This window comes from Ictalurus punctatus, chromosome 16, assembly GCF_001660625.3.
Source record: "Ictalurus punctatus breed USDA103 chromosome 16, Coco_2.0, whole genome shotgun sequence".
Lineage (NCBI taxonomy): Eukaryota > Metazoa > Chordata > Actinopteri > Siluriformes > Ictaluridae > Ictalurus > Ictalurus punctatus.
The window spans coordinates 2,398,677-2,419,836 of record NC_030431.2 but is presented as its reverse complement, the minus strand read 5'-3'; the positions used below and the strand labels follow the sequence as shown (position 1 = coordinate 2,419,836).

Below are 21,160 nucleotides of genomic sequence, written 5' to 3'. Positions count from 1 at the left end.
GTTGAAAAGGAGTTGATTCCAGGTGTTGAATTTGCATCTGGTAGCCGTTCATGGGAACTTTCAATGTGTGGTTCGAAGAGGTGTTGACGCAAGTGAAAGAGGCCATCAAAACAGACCTATCAGGCAGATAGCAGACACTTTAGGAGTGGGCAAATCAACAGTTCGGTACACTCTTAAAAAGAAGGAAAGCACTGGCGAGCTCAGGAGCACCAAAAAGCTTGGAAGACCACAGAAGACAACTAAAATGGATGAATGCAGGATTGTTTCCTTGCCGAAGAAAACCCTTTCGCAACACCTAGACTTGTGGAAAAACACTTTCGAGGTGGTGGGTGTATTGTCAAAGTCTACGAACAAGCATGCAAGTACAGAGGGTTTACCTCAAGATACCACGTCATCTGTCAAACATGTGGAGGAAGTGTTATGACATGGGCATGCGTGACTGCTAATGGAACTTGGTCACTGGTGTTTACTGCTGATGTGGCTGCTGATAGAAGTAGCAGGATGAATTCAGTCAAATGCTGCAAAACTGATAGGAAGGCGTTTCACACGTGGATGGATAATGACCCAAAATGTACCTCGAAAGCAAGCCAAGAGCTTCTTAAGGCCAAGAAATGGAATGTTCTTAAATGGCTGAGTCAGACACCTGACCTCCGTCCAACTGAGCATGCTTTTCACTTACTAAAGACAAAACTGAAGGCAGAAAGACCCACAAACAAGCAGCAACAGAAGGCGGGTGGAGTAAAGGCCCGGCGAAGCATCTCAAGGGAGGAAACTCGGCATTTGGTGATGTCCGTGGGTTCCAGACTTCAGGCGGTCATTGACTGCAAAAGATTTTCATCCGAGTATTAAAAAATAATCCGTATATTTATAATTGTTAGTTTGACCAATTACTGTTTTTGAGCCTGTAAAAATGGTGTGAACCGCAGTGTTTGGTTTCCACCAAACGTAGTACTTTTATACCAAGGCTAAAAGCTCGGAGGTCCTTTATACACATTTGCTACGTCACAAGATACAGGATTTCATACAGCTGTTTATTTATTTTTCACAGCTATAGCTTCTTTCTTGCCACACATCCATGAAGCTCAACTTTGCGGAGGGTTCAGGCCGTGCCGGTCCTCTTTACCCGATCACTAGCTTTTGTGCGTATTCGTTCTATTTGTTCATAATGGATGTAATGATGCTCCATGGACGTTCAGATTATGGTTGGTCGATTTGGTACTTTCCCAGAACGTTCTGTTCTGGATCTGTTTCTCCAGCTCCTTGGTCTTCATGACGCCGGTTGTTGGCAACCGGCTACGATAGAACTAACGTTTACACTTTTTATTTGTATGCAGTTATGCAAACTATATCGATTTCCTCCCAGTTTAATAATCATGGGCTGTTTTGTGTCGAATCATGACCGGTAATCTTAATGGAGCCCGTTTCAGTTCTGCGTTTTAACACTACAAAACGTGGACACGTCGAAGAGGGGCGGATACATGTGCAAGGCACTGCGCGTAAAAAATTTTTTGTGGGGGGGGGTTGACGTCCTGCGTCGATCTAGACAAACACGACAAACACAGTTATATCTCCCTGCAATTGTCCGTAGTACTGAGAAATTAATCCTAACGCCACCAAGGCATTCCAGTCTCATTGTGCTAAATGAAATTCATGACTCTCGCCGTAGGCCGGGATTAAATATCCGTAGCTTCGCCCCATAAATCGTTCTCAGACAAGTGCGATAGATTTAATGTAAATGAAGTGTTTAGATCTAATCCAGAAGTAAACGCGTTAACGAACGCAGGCGCGCAAACTGAACGCCGCTCTAGTGGTTAAACGTAGACATCAAGCCGTTGTGTGTTCTCACTAGGATGTTCTCGCTTAAATGATGTACACCATGCTGTATGCTGTGGCCACTTCAGATGTCGTCCCCACTCCGAACAGGTTTTATTTTGTTCGAGGCTACATCGGTAGACAGCAGGGATGAAGCAAAGACAAAGGCAGAGATGAGAAAGCGATCCAGGAGTGAGAGGAAAAGAAAACGGTTGTCCTTCAGAAGCGCTCAATAATAAAGTATAGAGGAACTGACCAGAAAAAAGAGTACTTTTTGTTTAAGATATAAAGGACTCTTATTGCTTACTGGACACCCTTCTTTGTGTGCATCGGTTATCTCTGAATACAGTGTTTTAGTTTCTGGTATCTAAATGAATTAGTAATGTCAGCGCTGATGGAAAAACGGACCCGTGATATAGTTTCACAGTCTGCGTTCACGTTCGGATTGAATCCCAAAGTAGGTGTGATCTAAACTGGAATCCCCCCCCCACACACTTCTAGTAGAAATGGCCGTATGGAGTGTGACTTCTGGCCCTGGCAGTTCCTCGACTTTAGCCACATTACTCCAGTTCATAATTCGTTTCCGTGAGAGATGTGTATGGGACGGTTGTTTTAATCTGGCTCATGCAGGTATTTTTGTTTGTATTCGCCCACAACATGTCCCCAACGAAATTAGTTGGTTCTCTTTCTGAAAATGTAAACAACCAAGCAGACTAAATGAAACTGAGGATGAAGGAATGAACTGTAAACGTATCTTGCACTGTGAGATTTATTTGCGCTGATGTTTGCGGTCTGTCTTTCTCCCGGTGAGCTTTATATCTATATGTAGCGTTATATCTATACACCCTATACACCACTATACATCGTTTGTTGCGTCCCAAGGGATCCCAGTGCCGCTGCACTCCTCTGGTCTCAATCAGATGCCTTGTGAGGTTTGCCTGGCAAGCAAAGAGAAAAACAAGTGCACCTCACACCGCAACATCCAATGAACGTGGACTGTCTTTCTATCCGACCTCATGCTCCCACCTGAATGAGAGTAAAAACCCACGCTCACTGAAGGCCACAGGAAGAATGAAAGAGAAACACACCGTGCCAAAAGCAGTTGATTAGAGAGCATTCATTTCTTAATAAAAGAGCCAACTTTAACGTAGAGTTGCCTGGACCTCAGTGGTGAACAATAGTGCGTGCTTTAGTCTTATGTACGATGCCCGTGCCCAATCAAGGTTTGATCCGTAATCTGTGAAAACGCTTGCCGCCAACCTCCCTACATGTTGATGCAGTGCTTTCTGTCAGAGGCCTGGGTGTTGATGTGTGAGGCTGCTGCCTGGATGATGACCCCCCTGCTGCGTGGAGAAGGCAGGAGAAGGCAACTAATGGCAGAGCTGAGCACTGTAGGGGTTCCATATCTCACCAGGAACAGGGTAATTTGTCACTTCTGCACATCCACAGGAGCAGCAGGAAGAACAGCAGCCCATGTCCAATTCTCTTGAAATTCTGCTTTACGTCAGTCAAGGATTGGGAACAAACGAGGACATCATGGATCTGGGCAAAAAAACAAAACAACAAAAAAAAAACCCCGTCGTTCTTCCTGCGGTAATGTTACGGGTGTAGCGTACACGCTCCCTGATGAATTTACATCACTCGTTCATTAGTAACTGTGGTCAGGGTTGTGGTGGTTTAAATTAGGCTGCTAGTGTGTTTACATGTTAGGAAATAGGACAGCTAAATTCATTAGAAAATATCAAGGGCAGATACAAACAAAAATAATAACCGGAGACCAATTATGAAGTGGGCTGAGGAGCTGTCAGAGGTAGACTTCACACCCCATGCTGACTGAGGTTTCTACATCCGGGTTTGTTCCAGTGTTTCCTGGGGCATCGTTGTAGGGTTCTGCTTTAATTTAAACAACAACAACAAAAGACCCTCTGGTTTAGGCCACGCCCACTCCGCGTTTATAGCGACTCCCACCGTGTCCTAAACCGCCGAAGAACCGGATGTGGTTTGCAGCAGAGATTTAGAGGAAGGATTTTCACTACTTGTTAGTTATATTAGCTCTGTGGCCCTGTCGCACAACTGAAAAAAGCAAACATCATGAGCGACAGATAAAGGAGCGCTTTCTGAAATGTTTTGAAGAACCTTTTTGCGCGGCGCTACGTTCATCTTCAGACTGTAATAGGTTTGAATACGTTTGACCATGTCGTGTTGGGCAGCGGAGATTCTGAGATTCGCTTTCACCCAGGAGACATTTCTCACTGTGTGTATTAGGTTTATGATGCTCGTGTTCAGATAAATGCACTTTACGAGCTCTGATTGGTGTAGCGTGGCTGAACCTGGAGCTCCTTCATGCAGTGTGATGTCACCACCTGCTGGCTCGAAGTGAAAGAGAGAGAGAGAGAAAGGGGGGAAAATCTGGGGTCAAACTGGGGTCAGATGTTTCTTCCCAAGTTCATTCGGTAAGATTATTTTAAAGTTCTTTAAAAGAAAATGATCTGTAGATGTAGTTGTATGGTTATATATGTATCATATAATATAAGGAACCATATTTAGAGCACTAACTTATTTAAGTAAATAAATTATTATTATTATTATTGTTGTTGTTGTTAAATGTTGGTCATTTTGCAGTATTTCACTTTTAAGTTTGTTAGCATTCGTGTTAATGTTAGCATTTGTACAGTTAAGGGCAAAAGTCTGTGCACCCATAGGACAAAATAAAGAACAACAAAACCTCTATAGCGTCAGTACATTTGATGTTTGATTGACAGAGATTCCTGCATTATCACAAGTAACAAAAATATCAAATAGTGCATTGTATATAAAGATATCTAAACGTTGCTCTCTTTAAAAAAAAAAAAAAAAAAAAAAAAAAAAATTATTGTAATATGTATCTGATAACTTGTATTTAATATGTATCTAATAACTTGTATCTAATAACTTGTATTTAATATGTATCTGATAACTTGTATCTAATAACTTGTATCTAATAACTTGTATTTAATATGTATCTAATAACTTGTATCTAATAACTTGTATTTAATATGTATCTGATAACTTGTATCTAATAACTTGTATCTAATAACTTGTATTTAATATGTATCTAATAACTTGTATTTAATATGTATCTAATAACTTGTATTTAATATGTATCTAATAACTTGTATCTAATAACTTGTATTTAATATGTATCTAATAACTTGTATTTAATATGTATCTAATAACTTGTATCTAATAACTTGTATTTAATATGTATCTAATAACTTGTATTTAATATGTATCTAATAACTTGTATTTAATATGTATCTAATAACTTGTATTTAATATGCATCTAATAACTTGTATGTCCAATATCTAATAGTCTCCAGACTCGTTGTATCCTCTTTATGTGGTTCCAGTAATAATATTTACCCCTCAGTCTCTCTGCCATATCTGTTTAGTATATTCAGCTTCTTGGAATAATTTTTATTATAGACATATTGTAAAATGGAGGCATATTTTCCTTTTTTCATCAGCAAAACATGGTGGAAATACTGTTTCATGGTAACTGTGTGGAAAGGTCTTGTAAATCAGCACTTAAAATATGAACACAATAACCCATTTAGTGCGTGTCTAAACATCAGTTTGTCTGAATAGTCGATTTAGCATATATATTTATATATATATATATATATATCTCAATAACATTTAAATGAGTTTCATAGTTTTATATACTGCACCTTTGAGCGGTTACATGACGTTCCACCTCGACATCCGTTCATTCTTGCATGAACAGAACTGGCTATGATTAATGGTAACCCTCTCCGTTATAAATGTCATTTATTTCACACCTCGTCTATGACGCAGCGCCGCGCTACTTTTTCCTCTGACTGCATTCGGTCTGAGGAGTCGGCGTTTTTACTGCAGTGCGCTGATTTGCGTGTGATTGAGCGACCCGCTGAACTGAACTGCCTGCAAACGTCGACGCACAAGGAAACGTCCCCGGGTCAGACGTTACAGCATGAATGCTTATTCGATTGTTATTCAGTTTCTCTTCCCGTCTGTAGACATGGCTAATTACTATTCGCCGCCTGAGAGGTGGGAAAAACTACCCGCGTAGTTAAATTAAATTAAATTTTCTGAATATCGAGGCACAGCTTCACGTTCTTCAGTCAAGATTGGGTCTCGTTCTCTCCGTCACGTGTGCTAAAGCTTTATTTTGTTCGAAATTTAAAGTGGAGAGAGAATGAGTGGAAAGTAGAGTATGGACATTTTAAAACCAGACCTCTGTGGCACGATAGCGAACAAACTGGGAGTGTGACGGCTAAATCCGTACCTCCTTGTGAAGGCGTTTGCTGCATTTTTTCAGGGAGCTGAACACTCTGTTCCGTACACAGTACGTGATCTAACCGATGGATGGATTGTTCAGTGTTCAGGGGAGCGATGCGATATTCAGACATCCCAACCTGCAAAAACTACTGCATCAACCCAAGACCTAGGGTTAGGGTTTCTCCAGAGCCCGTCTACCGTTAGAAATGACCATTGAACTCTCGCACGCTCTCTCGCTCTCAAAAAAAAACCAATCGATTTTCTGGATATAATGTCTGGGGTATTGTATATAATTTGGAGCCGCTATTAAAATGCGGGAGACTCGCGGAACTTCCGGGAACGTTGGGGTGTCTGGACGTTGCTCCTGACATTTGTGAAAGGTAAACGTGTCCATGCACAGGGTTTTATGTTCAATGAACCGGATTACCCAAACGAGTCATCGTTCGCCGTTCGGGTTCCCATGACACCCACGTTCTTGCTTGTATATCTCTAGCAGCTCGGGAGACGGAAGACGTAATGGAGGCGTGTCAGGCGGACAGAGTTGTGCGCCGTGGGGTCGATGTGTAAGCGTTATTACTGACTCACGGCATTAGAAAGTCTAAATTACAAGAATCGCAGCCCTATCCAAGTCGACCCCGTATATCCGTCATCGGGCTGTTCGAACACTACTTTGTGAGCTGCGAGGAAGTTGTGAATATGTTTTTGTTGATTTCTCAGTCGCTCGCACGACACGGACGGCCGCTAAACAGATTTCATGGCCGTTGAATGTTTTTCGGAAAAATGTACCGCCGGGCGTAAAGGATTTCATAGAGCGGCACAAGCAGCAGACGTTGTGTTTGTACGGCTGTCCTGGCCGTCCGCCAGTAGTGGGCAGGAAAAGAAGACATGTCGTCACCTTAATTTGTCACTCAGCACGCTTCGGTTGAGTCAGGGACTTCCATGATTCATGGTAACCGCTGGGAAAAAAAAAAATAATGATGAGAAGGAAGCCAGTACCTCCTACACGTCAACTCATCAATTCCTCCCCTCACAACAGATCCGACATTTATTTATTTATTTACTTACTTACTTACTTACTGGAGCCAAAATTTCACATGCGGCCCTGTGAAAGTCTTTCCGTTTTGTTTTTTTTTCCAGAACATTCCGGGATATTGTCTCCAGCAGACTGTGTTGTTCGGCACAGCTGCAGGCTACAGGTGAGGGGTTTTCTCAGGCAGCCAGAGGATTTTTCTGCTTCCTTCCTGAGAGTTCATAAATCTGTCTGTCGGCAAATGCTAATGGTCTGACATTAACGTTGTTTGCTTTCATTAACACGCCGAGAGAGGAAGTCCCCGGCAGTAGACCGAACTCAGTAGATCAAACTAGTGACTAGTTGTTGTTGTTTTTTTTTTTTAATCCGTCTTGAAAAGACATTTGCATGAACAGACCAGACAAGAAAGTGCATGCAGAAGCATGAAGCTAAAAAAAAAAAAAGAAAGAAAGATTGAATTTGCATTGTGATCTCTATGTCCATGGGATACATACATACATACATACATACATACACACATATACATAATGCATATAATATTATAATAAAATTGCAATTTAATAGTCATAGAGACTATCTTGTCCACTGAGAAATTAGTTAACAGAGTATCTGCCTATTCATACAATCAGTGACTCCTGAGCATTACTAGCATAGGTACAATTCACGACACTTTTATTTACCTCTACATCCACTGTGCGTTTTTGAGCAGATTCCTACGCGTTTCCCTTCCTGTCGCTATAAAACTCAAAGCTTTTATAATCATAAGGATCACACCAAAGAATGAACTTGGTCCACTTTGTTATTCTGTATGATTTTTATTAGAAAGCAAGGATCGATATATTTACAACAACGAGTATCTTCCCGTTCATGCAGTCGGTGTTTCCCGAGCATTTCCGGCATAGGTACATCTCACGACACTTTTATTTACCTCTACATCCACTGTGCGTTTCTGAGGTTTTAGATTGTAAGCCCGGCAGTGTGACGTACTGGGTCGTAATTCGCATGTCCGTTCGTTAATGCAATGACTTTAAACTCCAGTCTCATTACGTCTGAAATATTTATTCATCGTACAGGTCGATTGTCCAGTGTCGGCGCCTCAGATCAGGTTATGATGTCGAGATTGCACCTACACAGCGTCCTCATCACATTGTATTACAGCTCCCTCAGAAGACGTGTCATAGCATCGGATAGCAGTGTTGAGGACCCGTCTCCTGGAGATAGCCCATGTGCCAAGAGAAAGGTAGAGTCTGAGTTGCCTCACTGTGCCCATCCGCGTAGCGCTGAGAACAGGATCCCCAAACCCCAGCCTGGTGGCCCAACCAGTCACCCTGTCGCCCGTACCGAGGAGGACTGGCATCGTCACTGGCAGGACTGCCGCAGGATCCACCGTTCGCATAAAGCTGGACATCGGGCGAGTAGCAGGAATAGTGTGGCAATAGCGGACAGGTAGAACCCGCGTGTCTGAAATGGTCCATGTAAACTTGCTGCTCTGAAGGCAGTCTGTGCTTCTGCATCTGGAGCGCCAGTGGTTGTTCCCAGGACATGAACCCCTGGGGCTCTACATCGGTCGGGGACACCTGTCCGGGTTGTCCGTAGCATTCCCGGTGTGTGCAGGGTTTGCTGGCTCCGTTGGGTGGATTGTTCCTAAGAAACACAGAAAGCGCTGAGATGCGGTTGATGGCACGCTGCAACGTGGCTATCTTGGAAAGCCGTTTGCCACTCAGGTCGTGATGGAGTGCCACACGCAGTGCGTTGAAGGCCTGGTTGTAATCCAGAATTCGCTTCCTCTCCCTCACGTTGGCTGCCATCCTACGGGCCGTGGAGCGCACCGGCCTGCTGCGTTTCTTCGGCCGACCCTCCTCGGCCTCGCTCAGGGTGCTGCTGGGACTTGCGCTATCGGTGTAGGAACCTTTCCTGCTGCTGTCGAGGGTGTCATCGTCCATCTGAGCCTCCGGACTCAGCTCCAACTCCTCCTCGGAGAACTCCGAGCCAGAGTGAAGAGTGAAGCTGCTGCGACTCGTCATTGCTGCTAGATGCGCCTCGGTTCTACAGTTCCCCGTGAAGTTCAGTACCGCGGTCTCAGCTTTGCCGTGCAGTCCAGAGCCTCTTTTGGCTGGTGCCACTGTATGATTTCCTCTGCTTTCTCCCAACAGGTACGACTGCTTTTTAAAGCACCTTCTCCTAGAGTCACATGGTACAGTCACCCATGAGGAATGGCGCGCCGTGTTTACGAGTCCCCTCCAGGCAAATGCATCAGTTTGCAGAACAGACACACCTTCCTCTGAACCTCACTTTGGATTTTAACATTGTTTTGTTTTTTTTTCCCCCCCTTTTCTTTTCAACCTTTCAGTGAAAGGCTTTGACGCAGACTAAAATCGATGTGTTTTCAGTGACGAATTTCCAAACTGTTAGACATTACATACATCGAAACGACACAAACACAGAAATTATGAAAGGTCTACACTCTCAAACGTGGCAGTTTAATCTCGGGTGGAAAGATCTTGATCTCGTTTAAGTTAAACAACTACACTGCTGTCATCCTTTTTCTTTTTATTCATCTTTTTATTCACCTTTTTTTTTTTTTTTTTTTTTACCACTTTTGCACCGTATACTTCAGTCCTAAACACCGTCACCTCGACACTCACCTCACATTTTCAAATCATATGCGAAAGGCAACTGTTACAAAACTTTTCTTTAAGCGTTTCTAAAAAATAATAATAATAATAATAATAATAATCCCCAGAACCTCAGCATGAGAGATTTTTTATTTATTTATTTATTTCCCCTCTTGAGGTGTGGCAATTAATCATCGGCTCCATCGACTCCATCTGAATTTGTCTGTAGCCCGTCATGACAAATTGTGTATTTATCAGATAACCGGTATTGTGTGTATTTCCTCTCACACCATGTGAAAGGAGCAAGTTAAAACAGTGAGGAGCCATTATTTGTATTTGTCCACCGATGCAATCTGGAGTCTCCAGAGTGGCGATCCGTGCTGTTCTGGCGCAGGGCTTTATGAACTGTATAATTTGCGTGTCTTTGTAAGGCTACTATAAATCAAGTCCCAACAGCACCTGAGGACAAACATAGATAAGGACCTGGACTTCAAAGCTGGGTAGACGCGGGCAAATATTTTACAGTTAAAGCATGTAATAGTTGCTTGTTTGAGCAACCCCGCATTTTACACCACGGTTTGTGTAGTTTCTTTAAAAAATATATATATATATATATATATATATATATATATATATATATATAAGGCTTGTCAAAACAAGCTAAATTCTTCTCAGTTCAGTAGTCAAAATACACATCTTTCGACGGGAATGTGTCCGTCATCTCTGAGGTGTTATGTCGGGTTTGTTTTTAGAGTTCAGTTCTCTCCGTCGAGTCTTCTTTTTTTTTTTTTACTCCGCAAACTACTGATTGTGTTTCTCATCAGTCAAGTAGACCAGACCAGTAGTTAGTGCTAGGACAGGCCATGGCCATTGTCCTGACACCAAATAAGAGGTCATGCCTGAACATGGCTTCCTTCCTTTTCTCTACTTTTATGGTGGCTGCTGCGGCTGAGTGACGCCAGCCGTTAAAGACCTAACGATGTGAACGTTTCAGCCCTTTTTCACTTCGTTACTTAGCTGTAGCCCTCATCAGGGGTTTGGTTTCGATGTGGACCGTAAGATTAACGTTCGTGCAAGTTCGGAGTGGACAGGAGTATATATCGACGGAGACTCGAAGGACGATGGACTCTCGATGGGACGCGTCGATATTCCCGCTGATTGTTTGCATTTTTATCCATAAGACTTTTGAAAAGTCCCGAGGACTTTCCCATGGCGGACGACTTAGCAACAGCTTTACCTCTGGAGGGTCCTGGTTTGAATGTTAAATAAACATCTCCGTACAGTAAAAGTTCACCGTGTCAATGATGACATCACGGCGCATATTAAAATCTGTTAATTGTACGCCTTTGGAGCACGTGCTGTACGATACTATAGATGTTAATGTATTGAATAAGCAGAGTTGGTATAAAGCCGCGACTTGCAGCTGCAGTACTGTCGGAGCTGCCGCCATAGAAAATGAATCAACACCGCCTTCTGCGTTTAATGCATGTTGGGAAAGTATTTTATCAAAAAAAAACATATTGACCCAGAATGAACTGTTAAGAATATATTTCCCATCATTTATCGCATTGCAAAAGTGCGTGTTTTTTTTTTTTGGACGCGTCACTTAATCGGGTGCCATTTTGAGCAATCCGTGCACCACCTACATTTTGTAGCCTCCTTTGCCCGTGTCAAGTGTGCAAAAATACCTGCGTATCTTGTGTTCTATACAGCACGTGTAATGACGCGTTTCATAAAGCCAAATATGGTAATACCGTGCGTAAAAATAAATAAATAAATAAAAAAATGTAGTGTAAAGTCAACAGTCAAAACAGCAGAACACTATAGCACTTAAACGCACTTTACCGCCCAAGATCGGGGTTTCAGAAGCTTTTTTTTCCATCGTGTTATTGCAGTACTGAATATCATTTGGTTTGAATCAGCGGTCCAAGCACCGAGTTGTCTCACCAAAGCGCAGACCATCCCCCTGGACCAGTCGATGATTTATAAGTGGCCCATGTCAGATTTTATTGCCTCCCGCTGAGAACACGAAATCTGTGCCTCAGACCATCCAAGTCCGTTCCTCCTGACAGATGACAAGACACTAGTAATTATCAGCCGCCAAGAATAAATCAAGGCCTTCACTGAACGTCCCGCGACGCCCTTGAAGGAATAACCATTTTCATGACGAGGGGAACCTGTCCAACGACACTTTCCTGAGATTTGTAAATCTCTAGCTCAGGCCCGCATAATGAGCGGGTGTTACTTGCGTGTTATTAGAGGTTTGTGGCCAACATTTATAGATACGCGTTTCCTAAGGGGTAGTTAGCGTAATGAGTAAGTAGAGTCCGGTTACTAACCTCGGCTTTTGCAGAGGTATGTTAATGTATGTTTTCGGCTTTCCGAGTGGAATTTTCACATCTCAATAAAACATATCCTCCTGCCAAAGACGGGTCGCCTTGGGTGTTTTTTCCGATACAAAAAAAAAAAAAACCTAACAATGAGGTAGCTTTGAATTGACACTTGTTTACGGATGTTACAGCTTGAGATCTAAAGACTCTTTGGACGTGTTTATTCGATTTTCTGATGATGCACAGGGACTGGGATTTATTAAAATAATCGCTGTCACCGGACACTCCTCGGTTTCAGTAGCAGTGCGACGTCGCCTTTGTTTTCTGACACGACGTGCTGTAATAGTGTAATGTTGTCACACACGCACACCTGCCTCTTCACGTATGGGTTTTAACAGAACCACCCAGTCTGAGTCAGTAGACACAACACGTCTCTCACTCTCTCCAGTTGAGAGAGAGAGAGAGAGTGATGAGCAACACTGATGGATGAGTCAACCCTGAGCGCGCCGGGGGTCCAATTACTGTAAAATCACTGAAAATGACTGATATCGGTTTACGTTTTCACGAGCGTGAATACTCGATTCAAGTTGTTACGCGATTCCGAGTGGTCAGAAGGCGTTGATTGGTGTTCTTTTACGACAGATGCGAGGCAATCACGGGTTTATGTTAATGTGCCTGCTCTACTACGTTATCGTTTTGTTAGTAATAGCTCATTTACAGGGACCAGCGTGGTGGACGCGCCACATAAATGCTGCGATTTAGCAAAAAACGTCCAATCCTCGATATGGTTATGGAAATTTATTTAACGTTTATGGGAGGAGTCTCCAGTGCCAGCATTTCGTGAAAGTCAAAACAGGCGGGGGAGGGGTGACGGGGACGGAACGACTGTTTATAGCCTCCATAACACAAGTCATACCAGGAACTAAGCTGTTTTCCACAACATTAAGTGTAACCATAGAAAGCTAAGAAAGTATGTGGCATTCTTTAATAAAAGCAAACCGCTGTAGTATAGGAGGAGTGCAATACTTCGGGACATGCTATTATAGGAAAGCGATCAACGCGCACTCATCGCACTGCCTTGTAGTCATGGGAACGCCTAAAATTTGGGAACCTTTAAATGTTTGTTATTAGGAACATGAAGTCATCAATAATGATATAATGATGATGTGATTGAATCCATTTTACATAACGGGCCGCTGCTGTGTCGTATCGCGGATATGTTCAGTGACGGGAATTACAGAAAACCTTGCCTTACGTCTATAAAACCTCATGGAACCCATCAACCAGCCAACGAGGGGAGTGAGCGGTCCATAAAATGCGAAATTTACAAGCTAAAAGGCCCGAGGGCTTCACATCGACAGCCTGCTATTAATGCCTGTTAAGATATCGACTGTCAATCTCGGCACTGAAGGGCAGTGCGGATACCGGCGCTGCTGATGTTTACAGGTGTTTGTCAGCGTAATGACAGGGCCTTCAGAGAACGTCTTCATCCATCACGGACATTCCTTTCCAAAACGAACCTTAGTCCGTGTTCTTTCAGTGGCGAATTTTTCCCCACTCTTAGTGTTTACATCGCTTCATTCTGTTCGAGCGCATAGAGGATAAAGCCATACGTACTGAACGTACATGTCATGTGCATGCGATTATGTCAGAAATATCTGAGGTGCATTTCATCTCGTTACGGCCCGAAATCGCACGTGGACTCAATTAAACACGTGACGTCGTGTGAAAGGTACCGTACGTGATGGCACGCGAGACACGCAACACAACCACATGACCTACTAGGGATGTAACCGGATACGGATACGCTATTCGGAATAAGCGGATACAAATACACACACGATTAGGAGGAGCACTATCCTTTCTTCTTTTTTTTTAAATTTTATCTATTTATCTATTTATTTATTTATTTTTAAAGCTTGCCAGAACGGCTCACAGGGCATCTGGTTGAAACTGGAGGTGTGCGTAAGACCATGTTGAACTGGATGAATGTGCGTCACTTTGTAATGCATTTACAGCATTCGTTCATCCTTAGTAGCTGCCTGGGCAGGGTCGTGGTGGTTTAAATTGGATTACTTGTTTTGTTTTGTTTTTGTTTGGGGTTGTTTTTTTTGTTGTTGTTTTTTTTAGGGGAAAAAGAGCCGACTAAATTTGTTAGGAAATATCACGTCCAGACAAAATGATGACCGTATGAGCCGGGTTATAAAACGATCCTGAGCTCACGTCTCATTGGGATCAATCATGAACTGGAGTGATGTAACTGAGGCCGAGGAACTGTCAGCCGGCATACGTACACCACGCAGACAGTGATTCATATCTACATCTTGGATATCTGTTCCCGGTGTTTCTCTGATAGTAGTAGCGCTCGTATTTAATCTCATCTTCCAGTTTAGGCCAAGCCTGCTTCAGGTTCAAATCCTAATGCAGGTGGAGTAATAAAACGGATGCAAATAGTGGCACTCGATTCGCTTCTGAACACCACCGACCCTGGAGTAAGTCCTAACATTATAGAAGCCTGCTGGTACAGCACAGTACAAACATATACCATTAACCGTCGCTTCCCTTCGCTGATTTATGCCCCAGTGACTTGCTTGCGTGTTCGACGTAGCCGCTACAAAAATGTCATAACTTGTCCGACGCTCGCTCTTGGTTGTAGGAGGAATGTAGAGAACTCGTTACGTTCTGCTGAATACCTTCATTCAAAGGATGCATTTTAGTTTGAAATATAGGTGTAGTTTTAGTACTCGGGACAGTCATTGATGAACGTGGCTCCAGTAAGCATTATAATTGGAAAGATGTATAAATCTGTTATTACAGTGAATAATCGGTGAATATTTGGCTTGTAACCGTAAACATTCTACCGACTTTGTGGAAGTGAAAGATATTTGGGGATGAAGTGTCCTCTAGTGGTGCAGTGTTGAACAGACTCGGTCCGTGTGCTGGATGCAGAGCTGTGCAGCTTTATGAACCGACACTCCGAGTTTCCGATTACGTCTGTGGGAGATTTCATCTGTGGCTGTTTATATACAATGCAAAAATATCTTCTTTCTTTTTTTTTTTTTCTTTTCTTTTTTTTTTTTTTTTAAATCAATCTTATCAATTTAAATAATTGCAAAATGAGAAAGGTGCTGCAAATGTGCTTCGGCAAATGTCTGTGCACTTTATTAAGAAGATCTATTTCCATTTATCCTGATAATCACATCCCTAATACACTGACTACATATCATTGGTCATTTTATTGTTGTCTGGATGTGAGAGTTTTATCACCGAGGAGCTGTGTGAATCACGTACAAATCCCTGTGATCACGGACAGGTATCTGAATTTATAGCAGCGTGAGTGTGAAACACTTGTGATCACTGGCAGATCTGCAGAAAATGGCTTTTCTTCCCAAACTGCGCATGACCTATGAAGAGTCTCAAAATAGGCCACGCCTATCTGATGATCTGTTACACCGTCCTGAAATCCCTGGTAGGACATATCGAGTGGCTCCTCCCATTTTTAAAATGGCCAGTAGCGTTTAGCTTACCTCACCGCCTGTGTTAAGCCTTACTTGACGGTTAGTACCATGGATGTTTATAACATTGAGGGCGGGACACTTCGGATTATACAGAGCATTTGATTGGACAGAAAATCTGATGAGAAGCTGAAGTGCAGAATGATGTCATCAAAACTATTGATCTGTATCTGTGTTGGAGGGAGAGCGAGACCGTCAATTTTGAATGCTTATATCTTTTTAAAAAACTGAATTTTGCCATTGTTTTGGAGCACACTCGCTTATAGATGACCTTAAGGCTGACACATTCATACTAAAAGCCACAAAACTTTTGATTTCATGGGGACCAATATGCACAGAGACCCTCACCATTGTATGGGAAGCCAAACGGGTCCTCTTAACAGCGCCTGTAAACAATTCCAAACACACATGGAAGTGTGGTATATATTTTTTGTTGATGATATTGCGGTTTTATCAAAAACTATTACGGCGTAACAACTGTCCAAACTTCCTTTTTTTTCTTTATTTTTAACGCAGCAGTAAATAAAAGCGTGTAAACGTGCTTGTTTTGTGGTGGAATGTGGCGCTTTTGGTGTTCCACATGGGCGGAGCGTTTGCGCGCAGTAGCGGAGTTTGACCGCGCGGGGGCGACACGCCGAGTCAAATCCACTTTCACTCCGGCACAGTTTCAATGGAGGAGCAGCAGCACCGCAGAGAGCAGGCACATAACCATCACCTCACCGCCGGAGCGCCATGGACAGGGGGAAATCACACGGCAGTCCGAGAGATCTCTGAACAATGCTGTTCATCGCTACTGTGAGCTCAAGCTGCCGGAAACGCAGAAGGAGAAAACAGGTAAGTGGAGATTAGCAGCTGTGTTAGCAATCTGTACCGCATTAGGTCTCTGACATTAGGCTAGCTAATTAGCTTAACGCTATTGGGGGTGAATAAAATAGTTGACGAGTCTGCATCAGCGTGTTCTTGGTGATATAATGTCATAAACTGTCTTCTCAAACAGCGGTAAAGCTGTCCATTTGTGTAATGGGAAAGTTTTCTTGCTATGTCTCAGTATGGCTAGCATTAGCAACAAAATATTTTTGACAACCGAGATAACTAGCATGAATTAGTCAAGTTATATACTAACTAAATAGAACACGGAGGAACAATTTACACATCTCGTAAACATTTATGATAAGGATTTTATTTTATTTTTTAAAAAAAATACATAATCAACATATTTTCTTGGTAGGCAATGCCGGGTTTGCTGGAATTTTCTGTGTTAGTTTTCCCCCATCCATATTCCGACAAGCTCCGCCTCCTGTCCTGGGATTGGCCAGATCGTCCGTGAGCGCACGAGTTCCCCGAACTGATTGGTGAACGGAGTATGCGCGTGATCTTCAACTAGCCAATCTTTACACAGGAGGCAAGGTTCGGTCGGGAAAACGGGTATGAAGTTTAACATGACGTGATCAGTTTGCTCTCCCCCCGTCCGCCATGTTAAAACCAAAAGTCCTAGATTACAGCCAAGAAGTTTTGTGGTGATAATTTCGCCGCTGTTTTGGTTAGAAATCTTGTCTTATGCCCCTGTCCCTCTGTGGTGCTGACGTTTTTGTGTCGAAATATTTGTAATTTTGAAATCTCCGGAGAATTTTTTTTAAGCTAACGTAAGCAGAACATTTGCTAGCCAAGCTGACTCCCTCGAGTCTCGAGTCTGTCAATTAATTAGACAGCGTAAAATAACGGTTCATCATCTTCTATTCATTCATTTATTTATTCATGTTAAAAAGGAGAGCCGAAAATATATTTTAACACGCTTTTAGCTGTTTAGTCTGAACGTCGAGGTTTTATTTTACCTTCCAGATATAGCTAGTTAGCGTCCATATTGGGCCTCGACCACCTGCCTAACGGCTGTGGCTGAATCCCAAACCAACAACGCGCCCTTATGTAAGTGCACTTCACAAGGTCTAAATAAGGAGCTGTCGCGCTCTCCGTAGTGCACTAGCTGTCCAATAGGAACGCGTTTGGGAGTCAGCCGGAGTCGGAATGTGTTATGACCTAATTAGCAGAGTTAACGTTGCGTAAAAATAGGTTTAAAAAAACGTTTAAGACAACATAAACTTAAGTCAACCTTGTTATATTTTAGTTTCTTAATTGTATATCGTCCCTTAAGCCCCCACCTCACCCCCCCCCCCCCCCCCCCCCGCTAAAAAAAAAAAAAAAGGGAAATATATATATTTAACAGTAGTTGGAAGCAAACAAATAATTTATTTGAACTTTTTTTTTTTTTTTTTTTTTTTTAGATTAGCTTTATAATAAATTAGATTTCATGATTGATGATCATAATAGCGTGCAGGTTTATTATAGTTAGTTATTAGTACACAGAGGCCACTGAGGGTTTTCCAGGAAGCTTACATATATATATATCTTGTCTTTGGCTCAGACTTTGTGGTGTGAGTCATTCAGTTCTTGTTGAACAGTGTCATGTTTTGCTCAGTCATGGTGGCCTTGAAAGATTTCAAAGTTCACCAGCGTTTCCTGTTCAACCTGTGTTTGCTTTTTTTTAAAAATTTTTATTTTTTTTTGGACTCAGAAGACACATGGTGCCTCGTGTTAATAATTTTTGCTAACATTTCCCCTCGTGTACCCGTCTTGCAGGTGGAAGTAAACTAATTGGTTTCAACCCTGACTGTGAAGAGGGACGATTCGAAGAGCGTTCCTGATGCCGGACTTGGGAATTCACTGACCGCTAACTCGTACAGGCCAACAGCGAAACGATTCCTAACCGTGGCTTCTCTCGCAGTATGGACGGGGATCACCAGACCTCTGTTTTAAAGCTTTACGAGGTTCAAAACATGCGGGAAAAAGAGCCGGCGTTATCTCTGAACGGAGAGGTGGTCCTCGCGTCCGGTTACATTACGAACGGTTACTCCGGCAAGTCCGCCGACAACGACGGGAGCGGCTCGGAGAGCGGGTACACGACGCCTAAAAAGAGGAGAGCGAGACGCAGCAGCGTGAAAGGTACGGAGAACAACGCCGGTCGGGAAAAGGAGAAAGCGCCGAAGATCTATTCTAAACAGGATACGGAATCTTCGGGCCAGGAGATGTCCGGGAAAGCGCTGCAGTCTCGTACTAACTGCGCCAGGACTTGCCATAAACCAGAGGTGCACGCAGGGGTTTGTAAGACGGGCGTTCAGGACGCAAGCCCTGTGTTCGAAGTGCAGCATAGAAACTCTGACAGCAAGAACTCTCTTAGTCTTGTTGGTAAAAAGACTAGTCTTGTTAGTAAAACCAAACCGGTCTCCTCAGTGAGCTCTAAAGAGGACTCGTGGACTTTGTTCAAGCCTCCTCCTGTGTTTCCGGTGGACAATAGCAGCGCCAAGATAGTCCCTAAAATCAGTTACGCAAGCAAAGTTAAGGAGAACCTCAACAAAGCGACGCAGGCCAGTACAGAGACGATGCAGACGTCTGGAAAGCTCTCGCACGTCCCCATGTCTGCTGTAAAAACAGTCACATCTGCGAGCTTGGCTAACATCCCCGTGTCTCTCGATGCTAACGGGTGTTTCTCCGTGGAAAGGTCATTCGCATCTTCTGCCTCCTCTAACCTGGCCGAAGAGGACGTAGAGTCCGTTCCGGATAACCTGTCGTCTTGCTCGTCTGCTCCGGAGCCGCCGAAATCGAGATTCGTTTACCCGCACAAACCTTTAAATATGCAACCCCCTGCTGCTCAGACAAATCAGAAAGCTCTCGGGGACATCTTTCAGAACCAGTGGGGCCTGTCGTTCATCAACGAGCCCAACGCAGGCCCGGACTGGGATGACGCTTCTCGTCCGGCCGCACCGTTCGAACTCTCGGACGTCACGTTTCAGGGTGGAAACGTCCCGTTCCTCATCCGGCCATCCCCGAACGCAGTTTCTCTCCCAGAGCCCCAGGACGTGCAGAGAAGGACGTACGGGACCGCCGTGGCCGTGAAACCGTGTTCCGCTTCCCGTGTTGCAAGTCGGGACGAGTGTAAAGTGGAGGGCAGGAGCTCAGACGCTTCTTATGAGGATTTGGACGGCGGGTCTACGAGGAGCTACGCGGGATTGTCCGAGGTGCACACTGTAAAAGAGCAGGGTGGAGCTCACGGGTGGGGATGGGTTGATCTGCAAGCTGCTGCCATTTACCACACTAAAGGTAGGGGTTACCTGTAAATCTGCATCATGTTATTAAGTGAACCCAAATTCCTTGCTCTAAATATGCTTTAAATGATACAGGATTTTCTATAAAATGTATAAAATAAGCTTTGTGTACTGAGTGAGATTGCAATGTGTATTATTTTTTTTTTTTTTGTCTTGCAGAATTTGAATATCTTCTCACTCTTCACAAGCAAGGTGAGTGTCCGTACATAACACACTCGCTTGTGTATCATCTGGACGAACGAAATGTATAACGTTTAGCGATATCACGCACGGCTCACGCGATCTTTCTCTTCAAGACTTTCCGCCGTCGGCGTGACTGTCGTCATGAACCCAGTCCCAAATCAAAAAAAAAAAAGAGTTCTTCATCTGTATTTACTAATCTAGAAAAGTCAAGAAAACCGGTACGGAAACGGACGTTTTGTTCGGTTTGACGGCAGCACGATGCGTTTTTAAAATTCAAACGCTAACCGTAATGGGAAAACCGATTAGCGTTAGCGTGTAGAATAGCGTACGCGTATGAGGTTTAAGATATAATGGTAGTTTGTTTATTCGTTTGCGTATGCAGTGTCACACGGTGCTTTACTGACCCTACTATTTATGTCGGTATCGCATCAAGTGGATAAACGACTGCAGGAGACAGGTGGCAGCCATCGCGTGTACCCGCGTGTGTAGTTAGAAACAAGTATAATTGACGCTTGAGAGAGAGAGAAGCAAAACGTGATGGAGGCGTGTCTTGTAATGATCTCTTGCTTTCATCCCCCATCTCTGTAGATCCAAAAAGGGTGACGTATTACGAGGAGGTCATGGACGGGCCTGATCATTGAGGTGCCGAGCACCAGTACTACATCTGCTCCACCTTGGGTGCTACAGTCAGATCTGATCCTGGATGTGAATGATCTGGTCTAACCAACCAGACCGAACTGATAGAGACAGAAGCGTTGGGTGATGAATGTGGGACTTGCTGAAGCTTTGGAGTTCTGTGGGTTTGCTCTGCACACACGAGACTGCTGTGATCTCCACGGAGACATCGGACTACGCACAAACACTACCGCAAAACCGTTTAAAGGGGCAGGTGAGGTGAGGTGAGGTGACACGCTTTGTGTGGATCGGCCGTGGGGAAGCGACGCGACCACCCCAGAGACTTCGGGATACAACCACATGCTTCACGATCGTTTGATTTCTTCACACATCTAAATCTTTTTTTTATATATATATATATATATATTTTTATATATATATATATATATATATATATATATATATATATATATATATATATATATATATATATATATATATATATATATAATTTATGCAATGCACATAAACAGTCCATAAGGGCGAATTTGAATGCTTTGTTACCTTCTCACTAAGGAAGAAGAATAGAAATGGATTGGTCTTA

The 21,160-nt window shown here is 43.3% G+C and overlaps 2 protein-coding genes across 3 annotated transcripts; one reads left to right on the top strand and one right to left on the bottom strand.

Moving 5' to 3' along the window:
• Positions 1–7,610: 7,610 nt before the first annotated feature.
• On the bottom strand, positions 7,611–9,422 carry bhlha9 (basic helix-loop-helix family, member a9). The gene has a single exon (XM_017488488.3). The coding sequence runs from the start codon at positions 9,163–9,165 to the stop codon at positions 8,317–8,319; it is 849 nt and encodes a 282-aa protein (XP_017343977.1). The 5' UTR covers positions 9,166–9,422; the 3' UTR covers positions 7,611–8,316.
• A 6,653-nt stretch (positions 9,423–16,075) lies between these two features.
• On the top strand, positions 16,076–20,957 carry LOC108276557 (nuclear FMR1 interacting protein 2). 2 transcript variants are annotated; one of them, XM_047160882.2, is made up of 5 exons: positions 16,076–16,435; positions 16,830–17,026; positions 18,236–19,753; positions 19,918–19,950; positions 20,530–20,957. In XM_047160882.2, exons 3-5 carry the CDS (start codon positions 18,382–18,384, stop codon positions 20,580–20,582), a joined length of 1,458 nt encoding a protein of 485 aa, XP_047016838.1. In that variant the 5' UTR covers positions 16,076–16,435; positions 16,830–17,026; positions 18,236–18,381; the 3' UTR covers positions 20,583–20,957. The 2 variants fall into 2 exon arrangements, with proteins under 2 accessions (XP_047016838.1, XP_017343809.1); XM_017488320.3 differs by lacking the exon at positions 16,830–17,026.
• The last annotated feature ends 203 nt before the right edge of the window (positions 20,958–21,160 follow it).

Bases quoted from the DNA above. Each gene is read 5' to 3' on its own strand.
- bhlha9 (XM_017488488.3), bottom strand. From the start codon at position 9,165: ATGACGAGTCGCAGCAGCTTCACTCTTCACTCTGGCTCGGAGTTCTCC.
- LOC108276557 (XM_017488320.3), top strand. From the start codon at position 18,382: ATGGACGGGGATCACCAGACCTCTGTTTTAAAGCTTTACGAGGTTCAA. The intron at 19,754-19,917 runs GTAGGGGTTACC...TTTGTCTTGCAG, and splicing joins TGCCATTTACCACACTAAAG to AATTTGAATATCTTCTCACT. The intron at 19,951-20,529 runs GTGAGTGTCCGT...CCATCTCTGTAG, and splicing joins TCTCACTCTTCACAAGCAAG to ATCCAAAAAGGGTGACGTAT.